We start from the raw sequence: 17004 nt of genomic DNA on the forward strand, positions 1-17004 counted from the left end.
TTAGATTATTTGACCAAAAAACAAAAACAACCTTTAAATCAAACCCAAGGATCCACCAGTCATACCTTTTATTCTTCCATACTTCCAATCAAATCTCACACCTTACCATGGAATCCTGCCCGTATTTTTTTCTATCCAAATCAATGGTTACAATAAGCTGGCTTACCCAGTGAAATCATTTCCCACGTCTGGAAAATAAAAAAGAAACAGTTCTATGAAGAGTTTAGCTTTCTCCAAAGAATGCCCCTCTCGTTCGTAGAATTCCCCCATACTTGTCCTTGCGGGATGTATGTATACACTGAAGCTGCTTTACACCCCTCTAATAAAAAATGTACTATATGTGATCCTACTACAATCTCATGTAATCACGTCGGCTGCAAATATGAAATCAGTTATGCCATCCACCGAGTTGGATTGTATGCCCCAACCTATCATAATTTCATATTTCAAGGTAAAACCATCACATGGGCCAAATTATTCGATTGGAGATTAATTGGCACCATCATATTCACCCACACAAATCAAGCCCAAAACTGTACTGAATTATTAAAAATGGTCATCACCTGTCTCTTCCTACCTCATCATTATAGTCCCCTTAAATAAGGGTATATTGCTGTTTACATCACATCCACACCTCCTGAATGGATCCGTGGATGGGAGCCAGCAAGACACCTAATCACTTTTGAAAAATCAAAATATGCTACTAATCGCCTCAGACAAGATGAAGAAGTCCGCCAATGCTCTAATCCTATTGCAAAACAATTACGCCATTGGAGAACTGCTGTCTTTGGTGACAATTTTAATCTCCAAGGAATTAACCAAAAATATTTCCTAGCTAAAGAAAATCAATATACAAAACTATATATTCATACTAATTTCAGATTTGTCTGGAATGATGTCTTTGCCTCTTTCCACTACAAGATAATGTATCCAGACCTTGCTGCTATTTACCACAAGATGTTCAAAAAACACAGAATTATTAATCCTGAAAACAATCAAGATTTAGAAGAAGACATAAAAATTGATCAAGACGAAGACGATGCCTACCAATTTGGCGACGAAGAAGCTTTCAATATTGACAACATAATGGAAGGCTGAGTCATAATCAACATCAGGAATCTCTAACAGTGCAGAGTTGCTTTCAGAATTCCACTCACAAGAGCAGATCGCGATAGTACTATTCAATCACTGTTCATGAACAGTAAAAAGCACCGAAAAGCAAAATACTGTTTAAAGATACTGTTCACCGACACAATCATGAGATCAACAGGAGCCCCACTCATTCAACCAAGTCCTCCTTTGCGTATATAAAGGAGCCTCATCACCACATTTTAAGGGGGTTGAGTCAAGAGTAGAGATTTAGAGTTGTTTTCTTCACAGATTTCCTTCTCTTCTTCTTCTTCTCTTCTTCTTCTCATAATCACTTGTAATCAAAATATTTGAGTGTTAGATCTTCAGTGCTTTGTAATCAACTGAGATACCAATTTGTGGTACTCTTCTTAATCAAGTAAGTATTTGCATTTAATTATTTTCAATTATTTATTTTAATCATTTATTTTAAGTTATATTGCTTAGCCGGTTCTACAGTCTTCAATATATTCTATAATTTTATACTTATTTAATTAATTGTTTTCTCGGCTGGCTTTGCCGCCTCATCTATTTACTCTCATTTACTTCCGCTCATTTATTTACTTCTACTCTGCTATTTCATTCTTCTCATAACACTCTCTACTTTTCTTCCCCTGTTGGTATATATAACTTCCTTTCTTCTGTTCTCATTTATTCATCTTTTATATTTGTTTAATTTTTAATATTTAGCCTACATAATTTGCAATTCTAACCCAGAGGGCCTTAAAATAAAAAATAAGCTTATTAGTTGTTACTTATTTTAATGAATTTACATTCATTCTCCTAAGATATATTATATATATATATATATATATATTATTTTATATGAATTCATAATGTAGTTATTTACTGATTATTCTTATTGTTCATATATATATATACACTTCATATTTCTCTAGTTTGTGTTTTTATTTCTTCTGTATATATTTTATTCAACTAATTTGATTAGATTTTAATCCTACATAGTTTTTTTTTTTTAATTTGGGCCAATTATTCTTCTAGATGCTTATTTTAATTAATCTACATAAAAGTTAATATTTGTTTGTTCTTTTATCATATTCATGCATGTAATAGTGTCAAAATTTAAAATATCATCAAATTGAAAGCACAAAGCATAAATTAGGTTTTATTATTTTTTTTTAATTTTAAGCCTTTTCATTTTGATAAAATATTGGGGACCTATAATTTATACTATTTGAATATAAATATGACTAGTAGAAAATATGATTCTGAGTATGTAAGCATATGGGAAAAAAAAAATAGAAGAGTTTATTCAATCTCAAAAAGGTTTACTTGATAGGTTTGTGACTAATATTAAAAATCAAAAGTAAAAAAAACCAATTGAAAATTTAAATAAAAAACCAATTGAATTTTTGCTAGAAGACAATACTTTATTAGGACAAGAAGAAATCTGTCAAGAACTTTCTAATGATCACAGCTCTAATTCACCAAATATTAATATTAACGCAAAAGATAATAATTATTTAGAAGAAGATGGATTAATTGCTCTAGAAGATAAAAATTTTAATGATATTGATGAAACTATTGTTAAAAATATATATATGATCCAACATAATGGAAAAACATAAATACAAATTTAATAGATTTATAAGTTGAAATAGGTCCAATTAGAGAAACCAATTTATTTTTGTCAAAATGATAAAAAATTCTGTACACTTTTCTATGATTCATTACATTCAAAAAATACCAAATAGAGAAAAGCATGATAGGAGATGGCCAATATATTCAAAAGAATTAGATAAAGTATTTTGCTTTTGGTGTAAATTATTTAATCATAAATCAATTACAATTCAAATAGCAAGCGAAGGATGCCGAGATTAGAAAAATCTTAATGCTAAGCTTAAAATCATGAAACAAGCAGTGAACATAATATAAATACGAATATTTTGTTCGATGTTGAAATGAGATTACTTAAAACAGAACCATGATCAAAATTTACAAGAAAAGATAAATAAGGAAAAAGAGCATTGGAGGAATGTATTAATAAGAATTATTGTTGTAATTAAAAATCTTGCGAAAAATAGATTGGCATTTCATGATACAAATGAGAAGATGTATCAAGGTAACAATGGAAATTGTTTAGGTTTAATTAAAATAAGTGTAGAATTTGATCCTATAATGCAAGATACCTCAAACGTATTCAACATGGTAAAATTATAATCATTATCTTGGCCATTACACACAAAATGAGTTAATAAATATATTAGGGTTAGAAGTAAAAAAGTAATATAATTAAAAAAATAAAAGAAGCAAAATACTTGTAAGTCATGCTTGAATAAATCCCAGATATAAGTCATCGAGAATAAATGTCTCTTATATTAAGATGTGTAGATAGTTCAACAAGTCTAATAAAAATGGAGGAATATTTTATAAAATTTTTAAAAGTAGATGACACATCAATGAAAGTTCCTTTTATATGTTTACTAGTAATTTGATATAAATGATACAAGAGGACAAGGAAATGATAATGGGTCTACTATGAAAGGTAAACAACAAGGCGTACAAAAGATATTATTAGATATAAAGTCTAGAGCTTTTTATACATCATGTGGTTGTCATATTCTTAATTTAGTACTTTGTGATATGGCTAATTCTTGTCTAAGTGCTATAACATTTTTTTGGGGTGACACATAATTTTCCTCTTTGATGAAAAGATGGAAAATTTTGCAAGACCACTTTTCTAATTTACCTTTTAAACCATTGTCACAAACACATTGGGAAAGTCGTCTTGAAAGTGTTAAAGTAATAAAATATCAATCTCCACAAATAAGAGATACTTTATATCAACTAGCAGAAACTAGTGATGATCCTAAAACAAAAAGTGAAGCAATTTCTTTAGTAACATATAAGATTGAAATTTTTGAATTTTTATTAGGTATAATATATTGTTTGTAGTTAATACTATTAGTAAATCTTTACAATATAAAGATATGAACATTGCCATTGAAATAAGTTAGTTAAAAAGTCTTGTTTCTTTTTTTAATGACTATAGAAAAAATGGATTTACATCTGCTATGATTTCTACTAAAGAGATTGCAAATAAAATGAATGGAGAAGCAAAATTTCGTGAAAAAAAAGGTGAAATGAGAAGAAAGAAATAATTTGATGAGTAGAAAACTAATAAGGTGAGACTTTCAGCTGAAAAATATTTTAAAATTAATTATTTCAATTATATAGTTGATCATGCCAATTCTTCACTTCAAAGTAGTTTGAACAATTTAAGATATATGAAGATAATTTTGGTTTTTGTATGATATAGAAAAATTAAAATTGCTTGGTGATTTTCTAAAAGAAAAATGTTTGAATCTTGAAAACTTTTTAAAATATGACATATTATTTGATATTGATGGTTTAGATTTATTTTCATAATTAAAATTTTTAAAAGAAATAATACATCTAGAATTAAAAACAGCAATTGAGATACTAAACCTTTAAAAAAAAATTAAATTCATTTCCTAATACATGGATAGCTTATAGAATACTACTGACAATATCTATTAGTTTAGTAGGATTAAGATGTGTTGTGCAGCATAAAGATTAAGGAAATAAGAAGGCATATTGAATGTTTACAATTATCAATGTCATTAAAGTTTATATATATGCAATTAAAGCATCCATATATCCTATAACTTATTATTTTGGAACATGTTGGGAAATATTATAGATAGCTAGTATCAGTATAGAGCCAATATGTTATAAATTATGTTTTTGAAATGCCATATATTGATAAAGTACTAATATGATCATAGATAAATAAACTTGAGCATTTATTTTGTTTATGCATACATGTGGAATGACAATTTGCAATCATTTTGAAACTATTGTGTAATTGCTTTTGTAATGACATTATGGAATTTGTGAACTTATTTTAGTTGTTTATCATTGAAATTTTGTGCCACTTCTGAGCATTAAGCAATGAGTAAGCAATCTGCCAATTCAAAAGGAATTCAAAGGCCATTTATTAAATTGGCAAAGGTAGCAATTCATTATGCAAATTTGCCAATGAACTTGTTTGGCCATTCAAAGCATTAAATAGTATTTTGTATCTCTATGAACTTATTACCAATTTGTCATTTCATATACCAATTTGCCAATTCATCTAGAGACAATACTTTATCAATGTGCCAATTTAGCTACTATTATAAGCAAGCAGAGAATTGTTTTTCAATGCATAACAAGAAAACTAAGAGGTCCTGCCAACTAAAAGAATATATTTTATTTAATAATAAAAGGATTTACGCATTATGATTGTCAATCCCCATCACAAAATGTAGACTATATTGTTTTGGTCATACATCTAAACCAACAAATAAACATTACAAAAACATTAAAATACCACATTCTCCACACTTCCAGTTATCTAAACCAACACAAACTAACAAACATATGGCATTTTTCATTTACATTCAGGATTTCTAACCATCAAAATAGAGCAATAAAGTGCATAGGGATGAACCTAGGTAAGGCCTCTGGAGGGCACGTGCCCTTTTGAGATTTTTTTTTCTTATTATTATAATTTTGCATTTTTTTCCTATTTACCATTTAAATTTAAGAAAGTGCTAGCACTGCCCTTTCTATTGGTAACAACTTGTCTACATCTGTGGATTTATCACTCTCTACTGATGTTGCTGATAATTTAGTTGTCCTTAATTTAGCTACCGTACTTGATATGAAATTCTTATTCAGAGCTTCCTAGGAGGCTATTCATCCTTCGACTAATTTCACCTAAACACGCTTAACTTGGAAGTTCTTTCAAACCTTGAAGCCAACCGCTTTGAAAAGGTTTCGGCGTTATAAAAGTGATTATCATTATATTTGAATTACATCCGGACGATGTGGGATTGGATAGCAAATAGCCTGCCAATAACCTCATATCTGCTCACATTACTCGTCACAACCCATCCTCATTGAAGCCTAATGTCGTCACTGGTGTTGGATTTATGCTCCAGAAGCAATTTGGACCATTGATCAAGAGCCTTTATTAATAATAATCATAGGATCCTCAAGCTAGCTAACAAAGTGACATAGCTCATTGATTAATTATTTAGAGACAAGTGTGGCCATCTGTTGGGCCTAAGGCGATTAGGAAACCGTGAGAGACTAGGGTTTGGAGACTATAAATAGACTGCTTTCTAAAGGCCTCCATATAGAGTTTTCTGCAGTTTTAGTTTCTAGATACTGAAAACCTCAGTGGAAAACCAAAACAGAAAATAAAACCTTTGAATCTTCTTGTTTCTAGTAATTAGGTATGCCTAAACATAGATCTGTTGGAACTAGGATAGCTTGAAAGGTCCTGCATAAAATGTTAGTAAAATTTAATGGATAATGATACTAATTTATCATATGCTTTATTCAATCTCGATTAGGCTTCAACTGTATGCATGATTCTAACAGGTGGTACACTTTCTGCTCAGTACAAGCTTTGATATTATTTGTAATACCTTGCCTCCATTGGCAAACTTATCATTTTCTGTCAATATTGTTCCTAATTTACCACTGTACTCGATATGGGGTTTTTATTCGGAGCTTTTAAAAGGTCATCCATTGTTAGACTACTCTCGTCTGAACACGCTTAATTTTGGAATTCTTTCAAACCTCTCGCCTGAGCACGCTTAACTTTTGAGTTCTTTCAAACCCTAAAACCAACCGCTCCGAAATGGCCCGACGTTATAAAAATTATTATCATTACATTTGAACCATTCTCTAATCCACATTCAGATGATATGAGATTAGTTACCAAGTATTCTGCCAGTGGCCTGTATCCACCCATACTAGTTGTCATACTATCACTCTACCCATACTCCCACTCTCACATGTTTTTCCTTTTCTTTTACATTTATTTTTTTAATATATTTTTTTTCTCACTTATCCATTTATATATATAGACATATATATATATATATATATATATATATAATATTTATTCAATTCTCTCATATATAATCAGAATTAGTTATTGCAATTATAATATCTAGATATTTTTTTAGCAATATGCCTATTTAACTTAATTTTAAATAAATATATATACAAATATAACTATTTAATACAATAAGTTAATAATAAAAAATATTATAACATAATATTCTTTCTTTTAATTACACACTTTTTATATTAATTTTTTTTTTTTTAGTTTTCAATTACTTGTTTTAAATCCTAACAAAATCAAGATTTTATTTTTTTATTTTTTTATTTTTTCTCAATGTATGTGTTTATTTTATTTTATTTGTATAGATTTGCAATCAATTTATTGTGTATTTCCATGGAAATTCATATTTTTCTCCTAAAAAGAGTTTTAGAAAATAGAAAAATTAATTTTTTAGTTCAGTTTCTAATTAGTTGGACTACAACTATTTCCTACAACAGATTCAATTTCGAAGCCTACAATAATCGCCTCCAATTTTTCCTTGCCTCGTAATAAGCTTGGAATAATCTTTGTCAGTCAATGATACATTGGTGGGTTGTGGTATAAAAAATAAAAATCAAAAAAAGTAAAAAAACACATCAATGTTATTTTTTGTCATGCATAAATCACAATTAACCTTGATTATCTTTTTAATACACCAATTATTAATTAGGAGCATTTCCTTTAAAATCATTGTATTACAATCCACATATGACTAATTCATCAAAATTCAATAGATACTCAATGCATCATCACTTTTTCTTTCCTTTTTTTTTTTTTTATACTTCTATATGTATATATTACTAATCAATAAACAAAAACAAAGACTTAGTGAATTAAAATTCAAGTTACAACCCAAATATGACTAACCGTGTATTTTTCACATCCATTAAACCTTATATTCGGAATTTTTGTTTGTCAAAAAAGTTCTTCACATGATTGACTTCCCATAGTAATGCTTTATCGATTCCATCATATGGTGAGCATTTTTTTGGTACTATTTCTTTGTGCCAATCTCATGCAAGATGAACCTAGTCATCATTGCTCTTCATTTCTCTTAACAAGATGAACCCATAGGATATGAAGATGAACCCTAAACTCTTGGGGCTAATGGCTTAGAATTGGTATCTAATTCGTCTTGGATGAGTGGGTAATGAATTGGTGAAGATATGCGAAGCGAAAAGACCTTAAATGGCTTTCTAAATAGGCTCACATGCGTTTAATGAGCTAAAAATGACGAAAATGAGCAAAAGAAAAAACAATGTTGAGAAAACACAAGTTTGGGGGCAAAATTGCAAAACAAAAAAGTTTTAGAACCAATTTATGAATCTTAATATAGTTTAGGGATCCACAATGATAATAATTCAATAAATAAATATGGAGTTGTGACCACTAAAGGTCAGAATCCGCAACAATAATAATCAAATAAATAAATATGGAGTTGTGACACTAAAGGCTAATTGGGAATATGAAAGAATGGAGTACGGGAAGAAGATGGGACTAGAGAGAAAAATATCTTTTTAGATGTTTTATTTGTAATTAAAATTGAATTATTAGATATCAATTGATTTATTATTTTTATTTATTTACTGCTTTTGTAATTTATTTATTATATGTTTTATAGTTATTTTATTTTTATATAATTCGTTTGCTCGATTTGGTTGATGCGTTTTTAGGACTATTTTTTGGGGTTATAATTTTAGATAATTATTTTTGAAAAATTAAGATAAAGTGTTAATAAACATTAAAATTAAATAAAAATATAGATAAATTTTATCTTATTATTTTATATTTGTAATTAATTCAAAAATATTAAAAGTCTATTATTTAAGATTTAATGTGCAGTAAGTTAAAAAAAATAAATTATAATTTGTATATAATCAAGTTCTTTATTAAAATTGATTTATTAAATATTTTTTATTAATTACTATTTTCATTAATTTTTATATTTTCATTGTTATTTAAAGTATAAGGGCATATTTGTATTTTACTTATGCCTCATAGGAAAAAGAATGAGTTAGAATAGATGAAAGTTGACAATAGTGACCATTGTTGATAGTTTTTGTAGCCGAGGCATCTATTTGTAATAAACCCTAACCTCAGAGGTCTGGTACAATTATCCCAGTAAACAAGGTTAGAACTTTTGGAATTAATTATTCAGGCGTCAAAATGGATTAAGGGTGAGGCATATAATAGACCTGTGGGATTATAAGCCCGACCCAAATATAAAAATTCTTTTGTTTGTGGGTTGTACAACTCCTTGTCTTCACCCATTTTATATTCTTTTTAGTTGCTTCATCAATTTCAATAACTATATTCTTGATACAAGTCAAAATGGACTTTGGTGCCATCTATTTTGCACATTGTTTCGTTTTAGGATATGTGAAAGAATTTTTTATATCCAATATTTCTATTTTAATTTTCTGCAAATTTCATTTTTACTGCGCTCACGAGATTTCTGAAATTGATTTTTTGGACATTTTTTCTTCCAACTTTCTTGAATTAATATGAGAGAAAATTCACCATTTTAACCCATTCACCACTCACCACTTTTCTTCCACTTCTTTTTCTTTTTGGCATTTTTGCTTCCAACTTTCTTCAAATTTTCTACCACTTCTTTTTCTTTTTCTTCTTCTTCTTCATTTGCTTAGCTCGTTCATGGTTACCATCTTTGCCAATATCTTGTACCCTTCGATATAATTTGGTGAGATGGTCATGGTAAGATACAAAACTGATGCGAATCCGTCGGAATCCGCTTAACCGACAACCCGCTGGAGTGTCGACCCGATACGAATGAAGACCTGGCCGATTACTAGTGCTCAAGCTAAGAACTTTAAGGACAATCTTGCTGCCTTTATCAAGGGAGTAATTCATATTTCAAAGGGACTGTCTATACTCGAAAATCCAAGACATGTTCTGAGCATACAAGTGGTGGAAACCGGTACGGGCCCGGGTAGCGGTTTTGGTACTTTTTTGGAGTCTGAGAAGCATGAAATGGTTCCAATGTTTCATGTATTCAATACATATGTCTAAGAGGACATTGAATCAAGTCAAAACAGCTTCAAAGTGGCCCAAAAAGGGGTTGTACGGACATTTAGTAAATTTGGCTTGTTTTCGCTATATTTTGTTATGGCTTTACTGTATTGTGCTGAGTTGTCTTTTTCTCTTTCCTCCAAGCAAGGGAAACGTGTGGGACTCTATAATAAGCTTATTTGGAATCCAAAAAAGCATATTGAAGCTGATTTGAAGCTCAAATTGGTCAAAGAATGGTCAAAGTCAACTTAGTCAAAAAGCTAGTATTTTAGTTTCCTAATTTGATTCTACTTTTTGTTTTAGGAAATTTCCATTCTTTTTTGTGGTTTTTATTTGTTTATTTGCTGGAAAAATAATTTTAGGAAAGTTATTATTTTATTATTTTCATTGCAAATTAGTTAATTCCTAATTCAAAATAAAAAAATTAATTATCCAAATTAGATTAGGAAAGGAGTGAGAATTTTGGCCACCATAGGAAACTACTTTGTATGGTCAGTTTTCCCTTCATTTTTAGGGTTTATTTTGCGACTTTGTCGCCTATTTAAAGGCTTATTTTTCAAAAACAAAAAAGCTTGAATTTTATATAGAAAATTATTTGTGAGATTGAATTCTCTTTGTTCTTTTGAACACCTAAAACACCATTAGTGAATGAGTGTTTTAGTTTGACTTATCAATAGGCCTTCCATCACCTATTGTGGCATCTTCATTATATACCAAGATTTCTAATCACACGTTGGTTAGGGGTCAAGGTGACCATTAGAACTTGAACATAATTAGATCCGGACTAATATAATACGGGTTTAGGAGCAGATCGTCCTAGGTTCGTATCAAAAACAATGGCCAGCTTCTTACTCTGTCCCTTAGCAAAGCCTTCGACTCTAGTTTCCAATCCAAGAATCAGTATCTGCTTGGAAAATTTGATATGCAAATCAAACTTGTACCTGGTAACTCATCCAGCACCACAGTCACCACCTATCATGTAAGAATGTTGGTTTTTCTCCATCATAATAATAATAATAATAATAAAATAATGGTCCACATTTATTCCATCCTTATGAATAATTTTTTTGTTATTCCATAATGTTCAAAACATTATGAATTTATCACCCATTAATTGAACGCATTGGAATGCCTCTATGTTGGGCAGAGCACACATAAAGGTTGTGCATATTATATTTTTGAGTCCCTAAGCCTACTTTCTTAATTTAGAAAAACACACCATCAGTTTAGAGAGAGATAAGGTTTAGAAGACCTTTCTAAAACTTTACTGATATAGGTTTCTTGAGACGATCCCAAAATGCCTCGAGATCTTTCTCGATGAATCTTAATGCCAATGACATAAGATGCCTCATCCATATCCTTCATATCAAAGTTCTTTGAGAGTTGCTTCACCTCATATAACAAACCCTTGTCATTAGTTGCAAGCCAAATATCATCCACATATAGCACAAGAAAATAGATTTCGCCCCCACTAATCTTTTGGTATATACACTGATCCATGACGTTCTCTTCAAATCCAGTTGAGGTGATGACATCATGGAATTTTAAATTCCATTGACGAGAGGCTTGGTTTAATCCATATACGGATTTATTAAGCTTGCAGACTAAGTGCTCACCATTGCTAGAGAAGAATCCTTCTGGTTGTTTCATATAAATTTCTTCCTCTAGATCACCATTGAGGAATGTCATTTTCACATCCATTTGATTACCTAGAAATCAAAATGAGCTACCAATGCCATAATTACATGAAGAGAATCTTTCTTAGATACAAGAGAAAATGTCTCCTTATAATCGATTCTTTCCCTTTGAATGAATCCTTTGGCAACAAGTCTTGCTTTATGTCTTTTAATGTTACCTTGTGAGTCTTTCTTTATTTTAAAGACCCATTTACATCTAATAGGCAACTTGACAAGAACCCATACTTGATTAGATGCCATAGAATCCATCTCTTCTTTCATGGCATTGTACCACAAGTCAGATTCCTTAGAGCTTATCGCTTATGAAAAAGTTTCAGGATCATTTTCGGCTCCAATGTTGTAATCCGATTCTTGTATACACACAATATAATCACTCGGTATTGCTGTTTTTCTGAGGAACTTGTTGTTCCTCATTAACAACTTGATCTACTGGATCAATAACAGCTTGTGGAACTTCAATAGTTGATTGTCTAACACCTTTTGGTTCTTGAGGGGTGTGAATGACAATCGATCTATCATTTGAACCAGAAGGTTGACTTTCATAGTGATCCTTTTCAGAAAATTATATCCCGAAAGTTATCACTCCCATTGATCAAGTCATTTTCAAGAAATTTTGCATTTCTTGATTCCAAAAATCTAGTGCTATGAGATGGACAATAAAATCTGTAGCCCTTAGGCCTTTCAGCATATCCAACAAAATACCCACTTATGGTCCTCGGGTCCAACTTCTTTTCTTATGGATTATAGACTCTCACCTCAGACGGACATCCTCAAACACATACATGTCACAAACTTGGTTTCCAACCTTTGAATAACTCAAATGGTGTCCTTTGGACAGCCTTAGTTGGAACTCGATTTAATATGTTCACAGCCGTCTTTAGAGCTTCAGTCCATAAAAATTCAGGGAGTTTTAAATTACTTTGCATACTCCTCACCATGTCCAATAAAGTTTGGTTTTTTCTTTCCACAACACCATTTTGGTCCAGAGAACCAGGCATAGTGTCTTAAGCAACTATCCCATATTCTTGAAGAAACTTCGCAAAAAGACCAAGTGCTTGTCCATTCTCCATTTATCTACCATAGTATTCTCTACCTCTATCTGATCTCACGATTTTTATTTGCTTTCCACATTGTTTTTCTACTTCAGCCTTAAACACCTTAAAAGCATCTAGTGCTTCTTTTTTGTTATTAAGCAAGTAAAGATCCATGTATCGTGAGTAGTCATCTATGAAAGAGATAAAGTACTTATCATGGTATGCATCCATTTTTGGACTACAAATATCCATATGAATGGTTTCCAACAATTCAGAACTCCTCTTGGCACCCTTCTTTGACTTGTTAGTCTACTTGCCTTTAATGCAACTTATACAAGTCTCAAAATCAGTAAAATCTAAAGTACTAAGTACCTCATCATTTACCAACCTTTTAATTCTATCAATGGGGATATGTCCCAATCTCCGATGCCATAACATAGGGGATTTCTTATTCACAACACATCATTTAATACCAACATTTTCATGAACGAGCATAGTAGCATAGTTGTCATCATTTTGTAAATTAAGACGAAAAAGTTTATCAGATAAAGTACCATAACCAACAATTTCAGATTTATTAGACAAACTAAAACTAAAATCTGAAAAATTAAACAAATATCCAACTGATACAAGTTTGGAAACCGAAATCAAATTTCTAGAAAAGCCATGAACATAAAAAGTTCTTTCTAAAGACAAAATGAAACCACTACTTAAAACTAGCTTGCACGTTCCAACAGCCTCTACTTGTGAGGGCATCTTATTTCCAGAGTAAATGCTTTGCTCACTTTCCACTGGCTTCTGTAGGTCGTGTAATCCTTGCAAGGAATTGGTCACATGGATTGAAGAACCAGAGTCATTCCACCAAGTGTTATGATTAACATCTATCATATTGGATTCATAACAAACAAATGAAACTTGAGTACCTTTCTTGTCAAGCGAGTTCTTGAACTTTGAGCAATTTTTCTTTATGTGCCCCTTCTTCTTACAAAAGAAGTGCTTTAACTCCTTCTTGATGTTCGACTGGGGAGGAATATTACTTTTTCCCTTTTGTTTGGCTTGATACTTTTTCTTTCTTGGAACTATAAAGTTCACTTTCTCACCCTCTTCCATTGCCAACCTTCCCTCCTCTAGTACACACATGGTCATTAGCTCATTAATTGACCATTTGTCCTTATGTGTTTTATAAGAGATCTTAAAGGGACCATACTACTGAGGCAGAGTGTACAGAATGTAGTGAACCAAGAAAGTTTTTGACATTGCAATTTCCAACACTTTCAGTTGAGCCACTATATCCCTTATGCGCATGATATGATCACGCACGCCTCTAATCCCGGTGAGCTTTATGGATGAGAACTACATAATTACGGTGCTTGCTAATGCCTTGTTTGAAGTCACAAATTGAGCATCAATTGCCTTCAGCAATTCTCGAACATTGCTATATTGCTCGACAAAACCCTAATAGCAACAGATATTTTGGTCTTTATGAACATGACTGAAAGGCTATCAGATCGCTCCTATTTTTCATAAAGACCAACTTGGTCTGGAGCGCTGGTTTCAATAATCTTAGGAGGTTCATCTTTCCTAATGGCATAGTCAATATCCATCCACCTAAATGAAGGAGAATCCTCTCCTTCCAAACCTTATAGTTGTCACCCTTAAGTTCAGGAACATCGCATTTCATATAAGAGAAATTAACAGGTTGAGTAATTGCAATATTTAAAACATACATGCTCGTTACTTATAATTTTGAGGCTACAAACAACAATTTCATGTTTTACCAATGTAAATCATGCTTTAAATTAATAAACCTAGTGACATAAAACTTGTCTATAGGCGAAAGTCCTATTCAATTAGATTATTTTAATAATTGCCTCATGATAAAACTATCAAATTATGCTCATTTTCTTAATTCCTGTGGGTAGATTAAGAAATATAATTTGATATTTTATCCTAATTAAACATACAAATATAACAAAATTCCTGTGGGTAGATTTTATTATATCACGTATGCTTAACTACAACTAATGTTATAATGTGATCCTTAAACTTAATATATAATCCTAATTAATTAAAGAGGTTGTGGCTAATCTCTAATTAATTAAAATCATATGGATCACCTTCATTAACCAATTCACAATAATGAACTAAATATTTGCATAAAAAAAAATAAGTAATGCAAATAAATTCAATAAATATATATATGCATAATTATTATTTAATTGAATTTTGCATATATCAACAACAAATTTTATACACATAAAAATAAATAAATAATATCTACATAAAATAATTAGAACATTTAAACTCTTTAATCAATTTTATTTTTATTTTTATTTATTTATTTTTAATGTGTATAAATTACCCAACTTAATCTTGTGTGCATATGAGTACCAAAATATGCACATACAATTAACAAAATAAATAATTTAAAACAATCATTTCTTTAGTAAAGTACCCATGTGGTATAAATAAATAAAACATAATGCATAAATAAATACGACATAAATCGTAAACCATACACAAAAGAAAGCCTAATCTAGTGATCCGATACGCTGGCTTACAACTCTCATCAAGAAAGGCACGGGTTCAAATCCTTCAGCCATCAGAATATGTTTTATTTATTTATTTATTTATTTATTTATTTATTTATTTTCAGATAAACGACATGTCGTTCAACTACAAGGATGCATTTTCTAGACAAAAAACGACATGTCATTTTTCCAAGCATTAAAATGACTCATCATTTGAGTTGTCTTCAACCTCCAGACGGATCAAAAAGACCCATTTTCAACCTGGTTGAGACCCGAATCGAAACCCGATGGTTCCTCAAGATTCCAACGCCCAAAAAATTGCATATTATATACCAGAAATCTCAGAATTCAATTTCCTAATAATTACTGATTGTTTTTATTTAATAACACATCTAAAACATAGATTTGATTCTCCCAAAAAAACTAAACTCAATCAGAGAGCAACAACGATCAAGGCAGAGGCAAACAATGCTCGATACCAAATGTAAGAAAACCTATGTCGATCTTAACTTGCTCAACATTTCTATATAGCAATTAGATCAATGCGGAATTAAAAATTCCATGATGTCATCATTTCATTTGGATTTGAAGAAAACATCATGGATCAGTGTATATACCAAAAGATTAGTGGGAGCAAAATCTGTTTTCTTGTGCTATATGTGGATGATATTTTGCTTGCAACTAATGACAAAGGTTTGTTATATGAGGTGAAGCAATTTCTCTAAAAGAACTTTGATATGAAGAATATGGGTGAGGCATCTTATGTCATTGGCATTAAGATTCATAGAGAAAGATCTCGAGGCATTTTGGGATTGTCTCAAGAAACCTATAACAATAAAGTTTTTAGAAAGATTTTGCATGAATGATTTTTCACCAAGTATAGCACCCATTGTAAAGGGTAACAGATTCAATTTGAATCAGTGCCCAAAAAATAATTTCAAACGGGAACAAGTGAAAGCTATTCCATATGCTTCAGCCGTTGGAAGCCTTATGTATGCTCAGGTCTGCACCAGACCTAACATTGCATTTGCTGTTGGAATGCTAGGGAGATATCAGAGTAATCCAGGTGTTGACCATTGGAGAGCTGCAAAGAAAATCTGGAAGTGATTGGCTATTCCGATGCAGACTTTGCTGGCTGTGTTGATTCAAAAAAATCAACATCTGGTTATATTTTCATGCTTGCTAGTGGAACTGTGTCTTGGAGAAGCGCGAAGCAGACTTTGACTGCTACCTCCACTATGGAGGTTGAGTTCTTATCTTGTTTTGAGGCTACCTCGCATGGTGTATGGTTGAAGAGTTTCATTTCTGGCCTTCAAGTTGTGGATTCCATTTCTAGGCCATTGAGATTGTAGTATGACGATTCAGCTGCAGTATTTATGGCTAAGAACAATAAGAGTGGTATTCGAAGTAAACACATTGACATCAAATACTTAGCCATAAGAGAACGTGTTAAGGAGAATAAAGTGGTCCTAGAGCACATTAGCACTGAATTGATGATTGCTGATCCTTTAACTAAAGGCATGGCACCAAAGAATTTTAAGGATCATGTAATTCGTATGGGACTTAGTTCCATAAGGTGATTTTTGATAAACGTACATTAATTGTTTTAATGGTACTCTTATTCAGTTGATGTTTTCTCATTTGTGTTTTGTGCACAT

General features: G+C 31.1%; 1 protein-coding gene across 1 annotated transcript; it reads left to right on the forward strand.

The window, feature by feature from the left end:
- The first annotated feature begins 16108 nt into the window (after window positions 1–16108).
- Window positions 16109–16698, forward strand: LOC125422946 (secreted RxLR effector protein 161-like). The gene is made up of 2 exons (XM_060817312.1): window positions 16109–16403; window positions 16472–16698. The coding sequence occupies exons 1-2, from the start codon at window positions 16109–16111 to the stop codon at window positions 16696–16698; spliced, it is 522 nt and encodes a 173-aa protein (XP_060673295.1).
- Window positions 16699–17004: the final 306 nt, after the last annotated feature.

Source organism: Ziziphus jujuba, chromosome 5 (genome assembly GCF_031755915.1).
Source record: "Ziziphus jujuba cultivar Dongzao chromosome 5, ASM3175591v1".
Lineage (NCBI taxonomy): Eukaryota > Viridiplantae > Streptophyta > Magnoliopsida > Rosales > Rhamnaceae > Ziziphus > Ziziphus jujuba.

Excerpts from the sequence above, each read along its gene's own strand:
- LOC125422946 (XM_060817312.1), top strand. The coding sequence starts at position 16,109 with ATGTCATTGGCATTAAGATTCATAGAGAAAGATCTCGAGGCATTTTGG. Across the intron at positions 16,404-16,471 it reads AATGCTAGGGAGATATCAGA|ACTTTGCTGGCTGTGTTGAT; the intron begins GTAATCCAGGTG and ends ATTCCGATGCAG.